Genomic DNA, 21,265 nt, shown 5'->3' with positions numbered 1-21,265 from the left:
GATCAATGGTCATGACAATTTGCATATTAATGATCAAGGACCTGACCTCGCGGCCCATTGTTCATTCAGTGGGCTAGTTTCAGTCATTGTGCAATGTGCTGTTTATAAGGTTGGGGAAACCTGCAGCCAGCTGAGACTGAAGAAGTCACTTGGATAAGTGAAGGAATGTTTCTCCCTCTGACGCTTCGTCCAGATGAACAGAATCAACCTTTTGGGACCTTCATTTAGAAACTCCATTTTGTGTTTACTAGTATTATTTTTGTTTGATTTTTACATTTGTTTGCTGTTCTCAAACACTTAAGTGTGACAAACACAAAAATAGGAAATCAGGAAGGGGGTAAACACTTTTCACACCACTGTATGTTGGTCACGCAATGCAATTTTTGGTGGTTGTAGGGTAAAAAGATCTGGGTTAAAAAATATGTTTCTATCTAATGATTGCAATAAATATTTGCTTACACGTAAGATTTATTGAACAGTATACAATATCAAATACATGCATTCTTTCAGAATCAGTACAGATAAGGAAGCAAGAAAGCTAAATGATATACTAGCTGCATCACAGTGTGCTGGATTAATTTACATTTAAATGCTCTATGCCACAATCTCAGTGTTGTTAATCTTTTTCTTCAACAACTGCATGGTCTGTCACTTAAAATTATGAGATGTAAATATTTTTGTTTCACCAGTGTATCCTAATCCTGTATGTTAAAGGAGGTAATAAAGGAAGCACTTTAGTACCTTTCCTGAGCATTTTTAAAAATCAACAAAGTCATTTTTTGTAATGACATTACTAAAATAAGGTTACAGGAAACATGACAGTAAATGCGTGAATGAACTGTTTCAGGAAGAAAGAAAGTCTGGTGGGTGGAGGAAACACGAGAGAATTACTGAAGACAAAAATCAAAACAGGAATTTAACAATATTCACAGAAGTAATTAAAATGTTAAACATTTAACATAACAAAAAATAACAAAGAAACAACCCTGAACCTAAACTCAAACTGTAATATATTCACCAATAATTCCAAACCCAGAAAAATCTAAATGGCAGGGAGATGACAGAAGTAGCTGATGATTTCCTACAGCTTTACTTACACCTATTTCTCACTATTTGTCATGTACACATATTGTATAACTGCAACAAACAAGTATTTGTCATTAGAACTGTGATGTAAAATTGGTACCTTTTCAGTGCTGGATAAGGCTCAGTGTTTAACTGATAAGCACTTACATTAAAATAAATGTTCCCGTCCCAATGAACCAACAGTATACACATCAACTTAAAACATTAAATTATGATATTTAAAACAAGCAACACAATCAAAATGCGTTTGGAAACTGTAATCTCAGATTCTTACAATTAAAACCATAAATCTCAGGCTTAAATGGGGAATGCATTACATTTCTTCACGCTCTGCTATAAGTGATTAAAAACTACTACAAATTTTTAAAAAGAAAGAAATCAAAACATGATTTAGACCCTTGTGATTAATATCTTAATATTAGCAGTTTTAATTGATATCTATAATATTTAAAATGCTTTTTGTATAAAATTAATTAAAAGTCAAAAGTACACATCAACACAACATTAAAAGAGAGCAAAACAAATATTACTGTGATAATATGTAAAGACCTCGTGTCTCTAATCAGTGTTTCCTCAGGGATGTCCTGTGGGTCATCAGGCCTCAGCTGTTTCTGTGGAGCAAATAACAAATGGCTGCTGGATGGATCAGTTATATTTAAATAAAAACTAGTGCTGTCACCGTTAATCTCGTTAACGTGAACCGATCCGTGTTAACACGTCAAAATTGGCAAATCCCCGTTAATGAGTTAACAAAGATTAGTCCTTGCGAGGGGTTACTCGGCATTAGCGCGTTCATGCAGACGCTTTAACACCATCAACACGACTAACACGATTAATAATTAACTCATCTGGAGCGCAGACTGACTCAAAATCCTTGGAATGTCTCTGTTAGCGCATTTCGGGCAGTTTGTCTGAAGTTTGTCTATTCTGTGCTACAGATGGGTTGAGTGCATTAAAAATGTTTATCGTGTTAACTTTGATGACCGCGTATTAACGTGATTAATGCTAACAGCACTAAAAAAAACATTGTTCGAAATAATCAGAAAAATAGTTCATGATCACAGCCTTTTAAACAATTTGTGACATTTTAAGATTTACCCAGTGTGGTTACTCTTTTTCATCTTGACCGCCATTAAGTTCATCATAGTGTTTCTTCACCATCTCAAGATATTCCAAAACATCTAAAAACAAAGTATTTGTATTTATTTAATATTTATTGTTAGTGTTTGTATTGAGAGGATTCCTAATACTTTATATATTCTGTTTACCTGGCAGTGAGCAGGCCTCAGTCTTGAGTGAGTGCTCAATGGATTCCTTCATGGTTTTCTCCAGTGTCCCCAGGACAGTTTCCTAATTTACCATCAAAATCTTTGTTACTTTTTAAATAGGCAACTATTGAATCCAAGAATAACTGGACAAGATATAAATTATTGGTTTGATATGTGTTTCAAGACTGCTTGGGCATTTTTGTACATCTCACCAAAATCAAGAAAACACATTCATATAATTTGTTGATTTTAAATTGTAACAAACCTTCAAATCGTTCAACTTCTTCAACATGGCATTTTTTGCCTCTTCAAACATGTCCATCTTTGACTCCACATGTCTCTCAATAGTGTCCCGCATCCTCTTCAGGGTGCCTGGTCCTTCAAAGGCTGCTGCTTCTACAAGGAGACAATAATTTTCATGCACAGTTGAATAGAAATACCTTACCGAATTTTTCTAACCATAAGGCGCATCGGATCACAAGGCGCACTGTCGATGAACGGGTCCATTTTCATACATAAGGTGCACCGGATTATAAGACGCATTAAGCAAAACAAAACAGTAAGATAAGTCAAACTTTACTCAACTCATTCTTCTTGCTTCCTCCACTTCCGTATGTGAAATGTGAAAATGAAAATTACCTGAAGCGCCTCAATACTATGCTTTATATTAACCAAAATGTCATATAACTGTATAGTGTAGTATTAAGTGGACACGGCCCTGAAAATAAAGGCATTAGACTACGTGTCCTTTAGTGGTAGAATGTTGGAGACTCTCGCCCACGTTTGTCTGTAGAAGTAGATAACAGGGAATCATCTCTCAGTGGAAATGTACTGGAATACTGTGGTTTAGACTAGAGTGAGACAGATTGTAATAAAACTGTTAAGCGCACACCGCCATTTGGAGATTCGCGGCAGAGTGTCATGCAGGATGCATCTCCCTTCTGGACGTAATAAAAGTGTAAAATGGTCTACTGAGCAGTGTGTTGTCTTCCATTAGATGCCTATGAGGAATCGAAAGAACTCGGTGAAGTGTTGATATTTAACACGTGCCATTGATTCATTATTGTTGAATTCTCTCGCAGCTGCTCTATTCCCATGTTGTTGCACTATGTTAATGACTAACCTCGTATTGTGGATGGATTATCTCAGCTGTTCTCCTGACTGAAGTTTGGTCCATTTACAGCATCTTGACATGCAAATGCATTTGTCCCTAACCAATCGGGAACCCCCACATAAATTCTAATCGAGTGGAAAAAAGTTAGCATTCATCCTCCAGCGTCACTGTGTCCTACTTCAGTGTATAAAAGGCACTGAGATTTTATGTCCTGCAACATTGTTTGGGGTGGAGTTAGTTCTGTTACCTCCTCGTGTAAGTTGTGTTCTTGCTTGCCATCCTTCACCGTGATGCGCCGAGTGTTAAGTTCATGACTAGAAGTAAGTTTCCTTAAATATGTTATTTTCCGATCCAGATGTTTGCTGTGGCTTTAGTTACTTTCTACTGTGTTGTAGCAGCGAATTTTTCACCTTGTGGTTAAAGGCATGTGCCGCTGGCTGCTGCCATTATGTAGTAGTTTATTTGGCCACATGATGGCGCCAAAGTTCCTTGTCGATGGTTAGAGTGAATGTTTCTGCTTATAGTATCGCATTACCGCTGTGCTTAATTGGAGTTATTTTATATTATATATTATGTCATATATATATTTATATGGATGTGTTGGTTTATTTCATTGGATATTTTTGAGTTTATATTAGTTTAGCTGCTGCTGTAATTTATTCGGTCTCATGGCAATTTATTTGTTACTACAGACTGCTGGCAACACTGGGCATTTTTGGCAATAAAACGGCTGGCGGTGACAATCCAGCAAAGTGGAAGCGTCTAGTCCTCCTTCCTGTATCCTGACCGATACACCATCTTGTTAGCTGCTGAACCTAAAAGAATTAGCCCTCACCTAACACATCTAAACATTGAGTAACCCTACAAAAGTCACTACTGTTTAGTTTTCTGTCTTCATTTATGTCTGAAGTGATACCAGAGCTGTATGTTTAAATTTTTTCAAAAATCTCTCAGTCAGAATATATATGGTATGTCGTATTCAGGTGGAAACTAGTGAGCTAACGTCCTGCTAACTTCTAACTCGTTTAAATTTAATAAATTTTGTTTTCATGGATGTCTGGATGTTAAACGGATTACAACTGGGATTATTCTGCGAGGCTCCTGACTATGGTAGCCGAAATGTTCCGACAATCCATCAAGCGGTGCGGCTTCGTAGCTTACCAAAGTCGTACTAAAACATTTTTTGACAGATTTTTGAACGCTGTGTACCAGAGGTGTGGACTCGAGTAACATGACTTGGACTCGAGTCATTAATTTTATGACTTTAGACTTGACTTGAAAAAATGTTCTAAGACTTGTGACTTGACTTGGACTTTTACACCAATGACCTGGGTCTTGAATTGGACTTGGTTTACTTGGAAAGATTTGATATTTCACCCCAAATCTAAAGTTTAACACGCATATTATATAGAAAGTGTGCACCATTAATTCAATTCATTCATTCATTTATTCAAACCACACTCCGTACGTATGTGTGCATGAGCTGTAGCACAGCTAATCAAATTAACCAGATTTTTTTTTTTTAAAGAAAAAAAAAAACGCTCAAAAATGCTGCAAGGAGTTATGTTTTTTCAGGTACATAAACTATGAAGTAGTCGACAAAAAAAACGAAATGCAATATGCAAAACATGCAAGAAGAGAATCACAGACAGAGATGGATCAACTTCCAACAGTTGAAGTTGCATAAAGAACGGTAGGTGGTGCTTCTCTTTTGCTATGATGAGATAGATCACTTCATCTAACTAGCAAATGTTGTCCAGGCTACATTGATGATACTGTTTGGTTTTAAAGTGTATGATATTTTTGTCTTGCTATTTTGAAGCAGGTCCTACAAGCGCATCCTAGAATAACATGCAGCTTATCTCAGAATTGTCGGTGAAAATTATTCTTGGAGCTAAGTTTAATTGAGCTGCATTTTATAGAGGTGCAATTTCACAATTTGTGTATATTTTCTAAGTTCACTATTTCGTCATGTGTTGAGAAGAAAAAAGATTTAAAAATCACATGGTCTAAAATTTACATTTGGCATAAAACTGCAACATTCTTTTTTTTTTTTTTTTTTTTTTTTTTTAAAAGACTCGAAAGGACTTGAAAGTCAGAGTTTCAGACTTGTGACTTTACTCGGGCTTTTACACCATTGACTTGAGACTTGACTCTGACTTGCCTGACATTACTTGAGACTTGACTTGTGACTTGAGGATAAAGACTTTAGACTTACTTGCAAAACAATGACTTGGTCCCACCTCTGCTGTGTACCACTTAAAATCAATTCAAGGTCAGTAGGCATAACCAGAATTCATACATAGGGCGCACCGGATAATAAGGCCTACTGTTGATTTTTGAGAAACTAAATGATTTTAAGTGTGCCTTATAGTGCAAAAAATTAGGTAATTCACCTCTTTCTTACCTTTATAGCATCCTTTCATGTTACTCCTGATTGTCTCTGTCAGACTGTTGTAGATCCATTTCTTTTGTGTGAGGATGGTTTTGTTGAGCTTTGTCTTCATTTTCTTTTCCTTAGAAACATGAAATATGGATTAACTTTGTTTAAAACAACATCAATGTAAAATAACTACAAGTTCAGTGTTTAAATTACTTTCTAATAATAGGTAAGCTAACAGGTTCATGGATAGGGAAGTTCTTTTACCTCTGTCTGGAGAAATGTCAGTTGCAGTTCGACATTTTTGTTCTTTTCAATCAGTGAATCAGTGTCGAGTGAAAACGCATTGATGGCCCCATTGAAATTTCCACATTTTAGGTCATTTCTGAATGGGGCAAAGATACAGTATGGTTCATAATAGCAGTATTAGCAAGTTTATGATATATTGCAATTTGGATACATGTATTGTTGTACATATTGGTGCTATTCAGAATTCGATTATTCTCACGGGAAGGTCTTTCTGAATTTTTCATCAATGCTTTCAGTCAAATAAGATGCTAATATCATGTTGAGGTCTTTTCGTTTCCCTTTTTTTAGTTTCTGGATGCCAACATTCCTAACTGCAGACTTTAGCGTCTTGTGAAAAGATCTGCCACTCGTTTTCTGAAACAAAACAGAATTGTATTTAATTTTTTTAAACACATGGTCACAAAGTATCCTGAGATTTTGATCCAGTAATTAAACACATACAATGGGGTTTAAGAAGGACTTCAGTTTTCTTTCACATGAATTTTGGGATTTTTCAACTCCCTCCCGTAGGCGTTGTTCAAAAGCTTTTATAATGTCTTCAATTGCTTTTTTGACTTGACTAAGTTGGATGCTCAATTTTCCCTCAAGGACTGCACACACATTGTTTTTTTGTTCAACCTGAAATAAAAGAAAGATCATTATTTAAAGCAGTAAAACATCACATAATGGTTCTTTACTCATTTTTAAGGTGGTCTTGAGAAACCCAAGTTTTTAACAGGAATCTCATGCATAAGTTCAGTCAGATAGGTCTGTCAATATTTTTGTCTGCCTCTGTCTATTTGTTATGTCACTTCCATTTTTCCACACTATCGACCTCATTACTCTAGTCTGATCATTTTTTGCCTTCTTCAGACCAATCATTCTGCCTTTCAGACTCTCATCCATGCAACTCGCCTCCTCCCCAACTTCACCTCAACCTTCGTGCGGTCACTCAGAGCCCCATCCAAACTACCATCTTCACTACCCCAAGAATCTAGACTCTCAGGGTCCTGTCCTAACTCCCATCATTTCTGTGCTCTCACTGGTTCACTGGAGTCTCATTGGTAAATAACTATTTAATCAAATTCTGTATCTCAATAAATAATATCCAGTTCTTCCAAATTATCTCTCCTCTTTCAATCACTAATAATAAATTACCACATATAGACTTAAGATGTCCAGTATCCCACATTTTCAGTGAAGGTCAGCATGCCTTACAATATGTTAGTAAACTTTAGTGAACATTTTATGAACATTTTTATTTTATGCATTTTCTTATGACCTTCAAGAATATTATGAATGAGGCTTTATTGCCTGATCTTACCACTTCTCTGCTTTTGGCCCCATGTATCAAAGACAGAATCCCATAAGCTCCAGACACATAGTTTGAGGTCTCTGAATGAGCATCATTCAGATTTTTCAAAATTTCCTTAAGTTTCAGTATTTCTGTAAAGAATTGAAAAAGAAATATAAATCTGAGCAATACATTTTCTGTTACACAAAAACAATAACATCACGGGTAGTGACTTCACCTACCATTGACATCTGGATTTACATTCTCCACTTTGAGGAACTCTTTGGAGCTCACTGTGAAGACTTTGAAACAATCCTCACTGAAGTGATTCTGAGAACATTTTTGTTAGTCAGTTTTTACTCTTGGACCGTTTAAGAAGATAATTGTTTTAGATTTTGCTGTCAGATTATAAATTTACCTTAATCTGATTCTGCTTTTTGAACGCCTTCGTCACTGCATTCTTGACTTTGTTTCTTTTAGAAAGGAAATAAAAATTGAATGTAAAAGTCATTTATTGTTAGTATTGTAATGGAAAATTTCAATTATTCTTAAGGTTCAAGCATTTGTGTGCATACTCAGTTGTGGCACTGTAATGAAAACTTCCACTGAACAGTCTAAAACTAGATGAACTTATTTCAGCCTCAGTAGTTGAAGAAAATAACTCCTTTTGCAGGTGCTGATAACGCCAAGAGCACGAAACAGGATACACATTGTTCAGTTAGGTTTCATAGTGAGCTGCGTGATGTGTTGTATGATCACTTTCGGACTTCCGAAAACGTTTAATAATGACTTTTAAACAACAAAGCAACAAAAAAGTGAAGTGTATGGTCATGATGTATCTTTGCCAAACTTTCTTTGTAATTCGATTTTTTTGTATATTTGACTTACATATCATCTGGGTTTTCATGATCTGACTTGGTGCAGATAAAATGAATTTGCTGACACTCGCCACCATTTCCCAGCAGGCCGCTGGCACCTTCCAGGATCTCCCAGGCTTCTTTTTCTGATGCTGCTCGATTCATTTCAGTCACAATCCAAACTGTAGAACAACTGGAAATAAGCTGAAAAGGAAATAAAAGTATGTAAATTATAAATAACTAATGTTTTGAAGAAAGATGACATGACTTCTGTGAATTACCTCTGTCCACATTTGATCTCTGCTTGGGTTAGAGTCACCATTTCCAGGAAGGTCCACGAGTGTGACATGATCAAGAAAATCATTGTCTGGCACTTTGACAGTCACACACTTCACAAGCGGCCAGTACCACCTCTTTACTTCTTCTGTCTCATTTGACTCACTTGTTGTATATCTCATAAATTCTTCACACAACCCTTCAGCCTGCAAAAAAAACAAACAACAACAACAAGATAAATACAAGCCAATTGAATGTATGTGCTCATAACAAAGATTTTAATGATTGCATGAAAAAGAAGACGGGAAATCAAAATAAGACATCATATCTCAAAAATCTGAAATGAAAACCAGGAAAATAAATCCAAAGTAATTAGATGTTTTTTTTATTTAAAAAAAATAAAAAAATAAACCTTTTTTTATATTTTACTGTGGATCACAGTAAGTGGCCTGGTTCTAATATAGTGATTTCTTTTACTGCATGTAAAAATTCAAAGCACTTTATAAAACTTGCCTCATTACCCCAAGCCCTTTTTTCTGGATATGTTATTTCTAGCTAACATTTGCACACATTCATTCTCTGATGGATGCATCGAAGATCAACTGGGGGTTAAGTAGATATTTGGCATGCAGACTTGAGGGAGCCAGGGATTGAACCACCAACCCTGCGATTAGTAGGTGACCTGCTCGACCTTCTGAGCAGGAGTTTTACAAATGTGAAACTCTTGAACACCTCCACAAAGAAAACTGCAAACTCCATAGTAACAAGGTAATCAGACAGCAACAGGATAGTAAACCATAAAATTTTAACCACCACAATTTCACTTGGTTTTTTGTTTCTTGTTTGATGGATGTCAAACATTTTTGAAATGAGGCACATCAACATATTGCCGACATATATCTGCTCAGCAATAAACTGCAACAACATCTTATTCACCAGTGCTTTGTCTCTGTCTGCACTTTCCATTAGGGTGGCACTACATAGCGTGGACATCTTCCTGCTGCAAAGGTGCAGCATCAGGGTAGCTTAACGCTGCTTGGGTAACTATTGACTGCTCACTATGTGATGTTCATAAGCCACACACTGCTATGTATCTTACCCAAACTGTGGTCTAATATATGCTTTAAACTGCAAGTATTCCTTTGTTCTAGAAGAAGAACCAGATTTTATTTTGGTCTGTATTACTGCACACTTACTGAGTCACTTTCCAACATTTTTATCTTGGATGTTCGAAACTCTGGAATATCTCTGAAATATTTGTTGTCCATAAGGCTGTGAGTGGATTTTTCTTTCCACTCTTCTCCATACAGCGCTGATAACTTTCCATCAGGATCAGGTGAATCATCATTACCACCGTCATCATCATCATCATCATCTTCAAGAGCCAGTTTTAGGGACTGCACCTCATTTTCCCAATCCTAAAAAAAAGAAAAAGATTATATCTTAATTTTAGTAAAGCAGTTTTTGTATCTTCATTCTAACACATTACTTTACTTCAAAAATCACAATATTCATATTTCATTCTACCTCTTTTGTAATGAACTCGATGTGTGCCTCATACTTTGATCCATTGGTTGCCTCCACCTTTATCATCACTGAGGTACATGCACTGACACTTCCAGAAGGCAACAGGCGCTGCTTATTTAGGATGGCATTGATTAAAGAGCTCTTTCCAGCCCCGGTTTTACCAAAGACACCAACCAGGTGCCTCTTTTCTGTCTCCAAATCTTTGATTTTATCCCTGTTGAAAGAGTTTAAATATAGATTAACTGACCCATTCTCAGAAATATCAAACTGAAAATGCAGTGAAATCAGAAACATTTGTTTTTAAAAATGTGTTGAAAAAAATTCACCTTACTACTGGAACAAACTACACAGCTCCATGTTGAGCTCTGACCGAGTTTAAATCTTTAGTATGTTTATTATACCAAATACCAGCAAAATGTTAGAGACTGTCCCAACTTCCTGGGAAATGGTTGGAAGAACATCCAACAAAAATAGAAAATCTTTATTACTCACTTTAGGAAAGCGCTGAGCTTGTCACGGCCATGAATTCCTTCACTGACACGTCTCATTATGTCTTTGACATCAGACAGTATTTCTGTTTCTGTCAGAGAAACAGAAAAAAACCCCCTAATAAGTAGGAACCTGGAACCAGTGTAATGCGAATATGGTCCACTGATATGCAAATGTAACCCATGGTTATTTTATTGCCAATTGTATTCTATTTTTATTCTAATTTTAAGTAGAGATGGCACGATACCACTTTTTTATGTCCGATACCGATATCATAAATTTGGATATCTGCCGATACCAATATAAATCCGATATAGTGTGTTTTTTAATCTTGCTGCTTTTTGTATAAGTTCATACTCAAGTAAAAAAAAACAAAACACTAAAGCTATTCTGTTATACCTGTATGTAAAAAATACACTGGACCCAAAATATTTCATAGTTCAGCAATACTGATCAATCTAATAAACTTAAACCTACTCCATCCTTCCTATTCTGGTATTTTAAAGAGTAAGCAACCTAACTAATAGGGTTCTAAAACTCCCAGCAAAAAAAAAAAAAAATAGGGAACCACCCCCCACCTCATGATGTTTAATTGACGTAATCAACTTTAATTTGATGCAGTGTGGAAAAAAATGCACAGAAATAAATTATTTTCCAAGAATAATTAAATCGATTCAACATCTTTCTTCTACAGAATTGCAGACTGCACAGATGGTATCTTCCCAAAAGAAAAAGTACTATAGCTTACTAGGGTATATTAGACTTAATAGTTACTATATACAGTAATGGACTTCTATACATTTTACATAAGACTAAAACTTTGGGTGTAAGATTCGGATACTTATTTATTAAAAGCTAGACATTTTAAATGAGAATAAGAAAGAAAAGTATGTCTTTGTGCCCCCTTTTCCCTGTTAATGCCCTATCAGCCCCCCTGGCTAAATCCGCCCCTGCACAGTTACCAGCCTTCAGCTTCGTGGAAAAGGATCCTGGTGTAGAAAGTAATATTAAATAAATTCTAAAAACAGCTTATCACATTTTAATTAATGTTTTCTTTAAAGAATATCCTGGCTGTTTTTTTTATGTGGTCTATCTGAAGGCCACCTGTTTCCTTGGAGGGTGGTAGGATACAACGATTTGTAAGTTTTTTTTGAGGATTAACATTTTTTTAATGTGATCTCAGGACACTTTATGTTGCTACTTTTTTCCTTTTTGGGTCAGATCTGATTCCACTTAACACCAAACCTGATGCACCAAAAAGCAAAACAGTGACTAAAGACAATTCAAATAACTTGAACACTTACCAAATACTGAATACGAAGTGCATTGAACTGAAATGGACAGCATGCCTGACACATTTATGGACACTTGAAATTATATATTGTACATTGTTGAAGATTACATGTTTGAAATTATTTAAATGTTTGTTCATGTCTAGGTTTTGGACCATTTAAATGTTGAATACAATCAAATCACTTTTTTCCTTCTTTAAGTTGAATTAACACTGCCAGTCTTCTTATGATCCTAACTGAACCGAACAAGAGTATATTCTGAAATATTGTTTTTTCCTTGACCTTGGATGACAGATTACTGTGGATTTGACTGATTTTGACTACTCTGTTAAAAATGGTGACACAAAGCAGGAATAAGTGTGAGGATTTCATATATGTGTGTGTACCTGACTGTGAGCCTGCTGCACAGTTGTCATGTCGTTTAGGAGATGGTTGCCATTCGCAGAGCTCACTCTGAAAAAGATCTGACTTTCTTTTTCCTTTTTGGATTTAAACAAAATAATAAAATTACAAAAAGAAAATCTATGAATATTGAAACTTCTGGTTATGGTGGATTTTAGACGTTGCAAAAATAATACTGTGAAAATAAATAAATAAATTAGATTTATTAAAATGAGAGTGAGATACATTTTTCTCACCTTTTTCATTTTTGGATGGCAAATCCTGTGGAAGCATATAAATATTTAAATTTCATATTTGAAGTTAAATTATTATAAATTGTACATGTATGCATAATTGAATTTATAGAAGAAATCATTTCTCCTGTACAGAAAAATTTGTTCTTTAACAAACTGTCAAAAACTTTCACATGCACTTTTTAAAATGTACATACTTATATGGACATATAGTCTCAACTAGCACAGAGATTTAAAAAAATGGAAAACTTTTGCATTCTTGCTTCTCAGTAAACATGATCCCATGAGTCAATGTTTCTGCCTAATTCAGCACCAGTGACACAGACCTAGAGACCAGTTGGTGACCACCCCATCCCTGGCAACCACCAGCTGTTAGGGTAAAATGTGTATTCCAACATCAGGCAACTACATCAGTTGTTTAGTGGTCTTAAGGCTTGTGTGACTGGGGCTTTGCTTTGACTCAGGTCACCTTAGTGTATATTTATGAATAATGAAGGCATGCTGGTTCATTATCTGAATTCCAAATCAGCTGTTGCTATCACTATGTAGCAGGGTGTGGTTTTTGCAGGGTGACACAATAGGACTTTCATGAATTTCCCCATGCACATTAGTGGTGGGAGATACAGCCTGATTTGGTATTCCTTTTATACCCAGTAAATAAAAGCCCAGTATCAACAAATCTGATACAGATACTGATGCTTTTTAATAATTATGGTGGATGGTGGATCAAACTGCAAAATCAGAATGAATTTTCATGACCTGTAAATGTTTGGGGGAATTTCTTTTCTTTGGATTATTAATTAAAACCAAGGACAGAAAACATATAATGAGAAGTCTGTATTACATCTACTTGTAGTTTAAATATAGTAACTGCACAGTATCCCTTTTAGAGTTAACACAAAGGGGTTATGATATATTTGGGATATTTGTTTCAATTACAATTAATGTTATTATGAAGCTTGAAAGCAGCAGCACTTAGATAGATGGCCAGGTTGCCTCTTTGATGATTCTAGGAGTACCAAAGAAACAGAAACCAGTATCCCAAAAAGCTGATTCTGTTCATCTGGACTGTTTTCAGTGGGAGAAACGTTTCATCACTCATCCAAGTGACTTCTTCAGTCTCAGCTAACTGCAGGTTTCCCCAACCTTATAAACATTTGCACTTTATATAGTTGGGAAAACTTGGGATTTACTTACCTGGATGATTGAGCATGTATCAAGACAGAAACTAATATCAGTCTCATTATGCTCCTATTTATCAATATCAATACAAACTTTGGTATCTATATTTTGGTTCGATCCGCCATGCAGAAATGTTTAAAGGGGCGGGTGCTCAAAGTTAAAAACAGGCACATAGAACCAGGCTGAACAACAACACACATTCTTTAGAATCTAATACGGAATCGCATCATACTATATCACTGTCATCAGGTGGGGACAATGCAAAGCAAATGTAGCCTATGTTTTACCTGATGGGGTACAATGCTGCTGTTGAGGAGTTTCTGCTGCTCCTGCTCCTGATAGTGCAGGAGGAACGGGTTGTGTTGAGCTGAGACTGGAGACTGTAAAAAGTCCATAGGAGAGATGTTAGCTGATTAAACAAGTGCTATGATATAATAATAAAAAGATTGGTGAAAGTGCCATGTCAGGAACCATAAGGCAACAAAACTGTGAGAAACAAACTAGGCTCTGCCTATGAATCACTCTTTGCCTCTCTTCCTCCTCCCATCTCCTCATCTCATTTAGCACTCTCCACTTGCTGTCCATCTGAGGCACAATTTACTATTGCAATAAACTATTATTTAATTATCCAAACTTAAAAACTCATCCATCTATTCTATAATAAAACAATAAGAGAAAAATGTTATAGAACCAAAACATTGCAGGTGTGTTTATCATTGTTTTATACTGGAATACCTCTGCAATGCAACAACTGGTACATGTGTTCTTGTGACCTGTGCTGTTTTTTTTATTCCAGCCAGTGAGGGATCCACTGCGTTTAGCCTCACAAAGCTCCTTTTGTCACTGTTTCCTTACAGGGCATGTCTGGACAATGTCATATCATGAGTAAAAATGAAAAAGAAATCTATATACATAAAATATGCACACACACACATACAGGTGCACATGCACAAGCAGTGATATTTTATACCTTCTCCAGAATACTACATGTATCCTACTATGGCCACAGGTTTGCATCATGGTCCTGATCAAGAATCCTTATTGTTTATTCCTAACGCTATAATAATAAAGTAATTAAAATAAAAATAAATAAGTAATAAATATATAATAAATTATTTATGATGATTCAATTTGTTTGACCATCTACTCTTTGCAGGCAGAAAGCTTATTAAATGCTTAAACTGTAGAGATACAATAAAGTTGCTGCTATAAAATCAGCATTTTCTCATATTTGAAATACAAATCTAGTATATTCCGTTTAATATATTTTCTTTAAAACAGTGTTTTTTCATAATACTGTAATTATAATGAACCATAATTATGTGGACATGCATATTGGATAGTTTTTAGTGAAATATAAGCCCCCCAGAAAGGCAGGGAAACGCCCTGTAACTTACTTTAAAACAAAACACGTTCCCTGAAACAGTGGACAGAGCTACAGACCCATGGCAGTGTTACCCAGTTAGCTGGTGGCTAAGACCAGCACTACTTGTGCAGTTAATGAAAGGACAGTTAATGTTTGTCCCGCTGTTACACACACAGCCGCTCAATCAGCAGCTCCTTAAGGTACCGAAAACTAAGTATAAATTTAAAGGTGATCGTGCTTTTGCGGTAGTTGCTCCAAAGTTGTGGAATGATCTACCCTTGCATGTTAGGCAGGCTTCTTCTCTTTCTGAATTTAAAAGTCTTCTTAAAACATATTTATTCCCTGAAGCCTTTGGCATTGATTAGAAGGTTGACTCAATTTGTTTTAACATGTTTCAATTTATTTTAGTTTTTTAGTTATTTATTTTATCTTATTTTATCTCATTTTAATTTTCTTTACTTATGCTATTAGCATGTACAGCACTTTGTGAACTCTGGTTTTATGTTAAAGTGCTTTATAAATAAAGGTGGTATGGTATTTGTTTCAATTCGTCAGTTGTCACAAGACAGTTTACCAACGTGTACAAAATAAGCTAATACTGTTGTGTGCTGTAGACTAAACAGTACGCTGTACACCTACTTGCTGGCTTTTGTTGCATCAGTGTCCTACAGCTCTGCACCGCTCAGACGGCAAAAAATGAGTGTGCTCTTTGCGAGTTCGTTCCCGGTTCGTAACCAGCACGCGCTGCCATCAAGGACGATCATTGGTTAATGGTAGTCATGTGACTGATGCAAGTCACATCCTTTTATTTAGCAAAACTATGATTAATAGTTAAATATTATTGTTGAGGGGAACAGACAGGACTCCACACGCACACAAAAATTAAAAAAAAAAGAAAAAAAAAAAGTTGCCTCAAGAAAAGGGCACTTGGGGCACCCATCAGGAAAGGGGCAGGTGCTCAAGCCCATTCCGCCCCCCTGCACGTGCCTGCCCACCACTAATGCACACATCTAACCTTCACCAACTCAGCCTCCAACAATGCTCCACGCCACACCGGGGTTTGGTGGACTAGTCTGCGTGCAACCCCAATTCCCTGTCGTACAATCCCTTGGCACCTTACCAGAACGCTGTACATCCCTCCTCGACCAGGGTTGGGTGTAGACATCCCGGCAGGATGGTACACCTGCACCTCCATGTGCGGGCATTCCTGTTGAAAATGTCCCAGGTTCCCACACTGCTCACACACCTGTCCCTGCGTCTGTGATGCCCCCAGTGAGCCAGGTACAGCGTCTGTCCCTGCCAGGACCTGGGGATAGAAAGCAGAGAGGAAATGGTTGTTGGAGCGTAGCCACTGGTCCTCGATGGTCAGTGTCGCTGGCACAGGCCCAGAAAGTTTGCTCCTCGGGGCCAGCAGGGTAATGATCACCTGCCAAAAAGGGGTTTCCAGCATTTGCCAAAAAATTTACTGCAGGAATTTAAGCTGTTATAAATTACTTGTTGACTTAAAATCTGTCAAAAATATCTCTCATGACAAATATCAAGTAACTTAGAGAACATTTCTATCAAAAAGTAGCTACTGCAATCTTTTTTTTTTGGCAAAGTAACTGTTAGATATCCTTTAGTTATCTGTGTAAAAAGTAATTGACAATAAAATGGTTTTTTCAAGAGAGAGCTAGCCAAGAGGGCATCAGAAATAACAAATATAACATCACAGTTCTATAATCAAAAAGAACTGGATTGATGACAATATGGGTACAAATACGGATAAAGTCATAAAGATACTTGAAAAACAGATCATTTCTTTATTTTATATACAACCCCTTCATAAACCCTGTTGACTAAAGTGTATTTAAATGGTAAATGGCCTGTATTTGTATAGCGCTTTACACAACCAGTCATCCACCCATTCACACACGTGTAAAGGTAAGCTACGTTGTAGCCACAGCCACCCTGGGGCGCACTGACAGAGGTGAGGCTGCCGGATACTGGCGCCACCGGGCCCTCTGACCACCACCAGTAGGCAGCGGGTGAAGTGTCTTGCCCAAAGACACAACGACCGAGACTCTTCAAGCCGGGGCTCGAATCGGCAACCTTCCGATTACAAGGCGACCTCCCAACTCTTGAGCCACGATCGCCCCATTTACTATTATAAGTAAAGATATTAGACTTAAAAAATTAAAACATCGAAAATCACTCTTTGGCAGACGCTCACCTCCCCTGGCAGCGATCTTCTGGGGTTTTCCGTCCGCGCCGCCAGGTGGTCTTCAGCCAGCCTCACTGCCGCCTCCAGATTGGGCGGCTTGTGACACTTAAACCAGTCTGCCATTTCCCCTGGCAGCCCCTCCACAAACTGCTCCAGAACGACAGCCTCCAGCAGCCGCGTCTCCCCTTGTGTCGGGCCAGGATGCAGCCACCTCCCTGCATCGTACCGGAGCTGCTGGGCAAAAGCCGAAGGCCGATCTTGTGGTCCCATGCGGCAACCACGGAAGCGGCGACGATGGTCTTCTGGAGAGAGTTCCGGCCCGTCCAGGTGGAGCGGATTCGCAGCGGCCCCAGACTGAGTCAAAAGGTTTTGTAGCATCCGCGTCTGCCGCTGGTGCAGTAACGCCTGCTGCTGTTGCAAGTCCGCCATGTCGGCCATCATTCGAGCCAACGCGTGACGTTGCTGGAGGTTCTGCGGGTTTGACATGTCGTAGCGGCAAACTGGTCACCACTGTAATACTCTGTTACTAACTAAAGAAGGAGACAGTTCTGTGTCACGTTTCAGTAATTGTTTTTATTCAGTTCACAACTCGTTTCACACACTGCAACTCTCACTGGCTCAGCTCTCTCACTCCGCTTTCAGTTCGTTCCTCTTCAGGCCCCAGCAGCTACTAAAATAAGGAGAAAGGCAATCAGCGTGACAGGCATCAGCTTTCTCCCGGCCCCCCCTTGTCACCTGAACCCGCTGCTCCACCCCTCACCTGGTGCTAAACAACCACACCCCGTCACAAACTGACACATTGAAATTCAACGTAATTAGCCCACCATAATAGTTCTAAAACAAATTCACCTGTAAGCATTAAGGTAAATGGCATTTTCAGAAGAAAGGTAACAAATGTTAAAGCATGTAATTAATTAATTTCACTCTAGGTCCAGCTCTTAGATTCAATTTGTCGTTTTCTTGAATATCAAGATGCAGACTTTCCTCATCAATTTAGTAGAAATAAGGATTATACATGAAATTAGTTCAGAAATACTTTTAAAGGAGTTCTGCATTGGTGTATGAATTGAATGCATGTTAATTCTCTTTGTTAAACAATGTGCTAAGAGTTTTTTCTTGCTTACACATTTTGTGTAGTAAGTATAAAAACCACAAGTGCTATTTTACTCTCTAAACATAGACAACATTCAAGACTGCTCATGTTATAGTACAGAACAACATTTAAAGGTCTATTACTAAATGCAATATGTTAAACAAAACAAATAATAATTCACCTTCAAATGTCTCTATCCTTTCAGTTAGTTTCCATTCAATCATCCATGACCAAGAATTGAAACTGAAAGATAAATTGTAATTTCTGATAAACCATTCCTTCTTTATATATTAGACCTTTCAGCTCCTGAAACTGATGAGTAGAGCAGTTACACAGATGCACAGATTGATGAGAACTTCAGATTTTTTTTAGTGTGCTCACCTGTTTTTAAAGGTAATGGAGAAAATGGTCAGTGATGGAGGATGACGTTAGCAGACAAAAGGAGAAGTACAACAATGAGCAGGATAAAACAACAACAACAACCCCCCAAAACAGATTCAGATTAAGAAGAAAAAAAGCCAGACAATGGCTCTGATGGAGCAAAAAAAATGTCTGTCAGAACACAAGTAATACCTGACCTGCACATATACAGAGGCTGATCAGGGTATGAGAGTGGCTGGATGTTTGTTAAATGTAGGAACTGTCGTGGTTCATTGTTGTCTGTAGGTCAAAGTTAAAATAAGTCAAAGGAATTAGGTAGAAAAAGAAAGAATAACAAAAAACTTTGCAAAATGAATAATAATAAAATTAATAATAATAATAATAAAGGCAAAACGTGTCATGTTCTTAGTGAAAGAGCATGACAACAAGACTGAGCGAGTTTCAGTTTCTGATAAAAAGAAAATGAAACTGAGCTAAATGCAAATACAATACAATAAATGCAAAAGAAAACAAGACAAATTTTCTTTAAAAATCCCTTTATTTTTCTCTGTTTGTGCACTGCATAACAGATGTTCAAGTTCAGTATATTCATTGAAAATAGAATTAAAGTTTTAATAAAGTTCATATTCCCTTAATATTATTTTATTATTAATTTGTTATGAATATATTATTAATTATTAATATTAATTAAGGTTTAATTAGCTTTGCACTAAAATATGTAGTAGAAATGTCTTAATACCTTTAAATAGCTTTTTAAATAGCTACGTTAAGGTTTTTTTTTTTTTAAATAATAGGCAACTGTACCTCTACACAGGTAATAAATGTGTGCACCGGTGATATAGAAGATAACTGTAAAATGTATGTTTCAAGGGGCGGGTGCTCAAAGTTAAAAGGGGGCACATAGAACCAGGCTGAATAACAACAAGCCACATTCCTCAAGATTCTAATATGGAATCGCATCATACTGTCTCATGGGGGACAGTGCAAAGCAAATGTAGCCTATATTTTACCTGATGGGGTACAGTGTTAGAAGAATATAACTGGCACCTTTGTGTGTGTGTGTGGGGGGGGTGAGGGTCAGAGGTCAGGGGGGGGGGTTTGCCTGGGGATTGCCCCCACACCCCTTTGCCGAGCTTAAAACTGGCATCTTGTGCACGTACGAGCACGCCACGCATGCACTCTCTCATGTGCGCTTTCACTCTTCCGAAAAGGGCACTTCCTGTGGCCATGCGGTGCATTGTTTCTACCAACTCATTGTTGGCTGTTTCAGACTTTAAGACGCTGTTTATCTCAAGAAATGGTGAATAAGGATGTGGAGAGAGACCAAACTTTTATCCCTTTCATTAAATAACTGCATCCCCCCCCCCCAAAAAAAAAAACCCAAACCCTTTCACCTAAGAACAGCGCCGTGAGTTCGCATTAATTTTCAGTTAAAATTTAAAATAATTAAAACAAAAATACGCGAGGGCTTTCCCAGACATTCCTTTAAAACACAGATGTGCAACGCATTATTTAATTGGTGTTTATCAGCCGATGCGTTTTAGTTTTCAGTGTGAAACAGGAGTTACTTTTGCAATAGTGCTTGTACACACTCTAACCGAAATGGTAGATTTTGTGTGTTTTTAACAACTGCACTTTGGAGAGGGGGATAGTTAAGGTGAATTTGAGGTCTGCGCTTTGGGGTGGGGGAAGAGGCATAAAGGTTTATAAAAGCCAGCAAACTCTATCCTTGAGCCTGACACCCGCACATTAGTTTGTGTATTCGACCGTAAATTTTTAGAGAAAATACACATTGAATTTTGATGCCATTTGTAAAACATAGATGTGCAATACATTATTTTAATGTTGTTTATCAAACGCTGTGTGCGTTTTGGTTTTCACTGTGAATGAGTTACTTTTGTAAATGCAGGATCACATTTTTTTTAATGGTGCTTTTGAGACACTGATCTAAAAGATAAATGCTTTTGGTAGAAGCAGCTTTGCTGGATTTGTTTTTTAACTTGGTGAAACATAGTGCAAAACTCTTAATTTAGTATTTTTACAGGTTTTAACTGTGTGGTTTTTCTGTCTTTCTGGAAAATGTAGGTCAACTTGTGACATGAGAGCATGCACCGTGCTCTTCAGACCTGTCAGCTTTGGGCGTTTCATGGGTCCTCTGTTGATAAAACTGATAAAACTTTAAGCTTTAGATGTTAAATTTTAAGGCTACATATTATTTATCTTGCTCTAAGTCTGCTTGGCATATGCTATGTATAAAGGCTCTTTCCAAAAAAGTGTAGAGGCGACTTTAGCGTGATTAATTTATTACAATCTCAGTTTCTGGGAAGTTTTCAGTTTTCCCTCCTGTGTCTATGGCTGGTGCAAGCATTTTGTTTATTTGTGAAACTGAGCGCGGTTAAGGACAATTCCGACTGTGCTGTTTGATTTGTGTTTCGTGCTGGATCGCTTTCTTTAATTGTTACTTCTCTGCGAGCAGTGAAGAACCAAACTAGTACTTCAAAGTTTTGAATCCGTTTTGCCCCAGTGGCCAGTGC

At 37.2% G+C, this 21,265-nt stretch overlaps 1 protein-coding gene across 2 annotated transcripts; it reads right to left on the bottom strand.

The window, feature by feature from the left end:
• Positions 1 to 456: 456 nt before the first annotated feature.
• On the bottom strand, positions 457 to 17,931 carry LOC120439811 (nuclear GTPase SLIP-GC-like). Of its 2 annotated transcripts, XM_039610994.1 has the most exons (21): positions 17,267 to 17,930; positions 16,175 to 16,360; positions 13,976 to 14,068; positions 12,510 to 12,534; positions 12,258 to 12,350; positions 10,583 to 10,670; positions 10,091 to 10,304; positions 9,760 to 9,981; positions 8,569 to 8,769; positions 8,319 to 8,491; positions 7,849 to 7,903; positions 7,673 to 7,760; positions 7,461 to 7,582; positions 6,599 to 6,775; positions 6,357 to 6,511; positions 6,116 to 6,233; positions 5,876 to 5,984; positions 2,620 to 2,750; positions 2,355 to 2,436; positions 2,185 to 2,267; positions 457 to 1,697 (listed from the first exon to the last, which is right to left on the bottom strand). In XM_039610994.1, the coding sequence occupies exons 1-20, from the start codon at positions 17,741 to 17,743 to the stop codon at positions 2,194 to 2,196; spliced, it is 2,883 nt and encodes a 960-aa protein (XP_039466928.1). In that variant the 5' UTR covers positions 17,744 to 17,930; the 3' UTR covers positions 457 to 1,697; positions 2,185 to 2,193. The 2 variants fall into 2 exon arrangements, 1 of the variants encoding a protein (XP_039466928.1); XR_005612790.1 differs by lacking the exons at positions 457 to 1,697; positions 2,185 to 2,267 and having other exon boundaries at positions 5,865 to 5,984; positions 17,267 to 17,931.
• Between the last annotated feature and the right edge of the window lie 3,334 nt (positions 17,932 to 21,265).

The sequence above is a fragment of the Oreochromis aureus genome, linkage group 4 (assembly GCF_013358895.1).
Source record: "Oreochromis aureus strain Israel breed Guangdong linkage group 4, ZZ_aureus, whole genome shotgun sequence".
In the NCBI taxonomy this organism is placed as follows: Eukaryota; Metazoa; Chordata; class Actinopteri; order Cichliformes; family Cichlidae; genus Oreochromis; species Oreochromis aureus.
The sequence above is the reverse complement of the archived record's forward strand: the minus strand, read 5'-3'. Positions and strand labels throughout refer to the sequence as shown.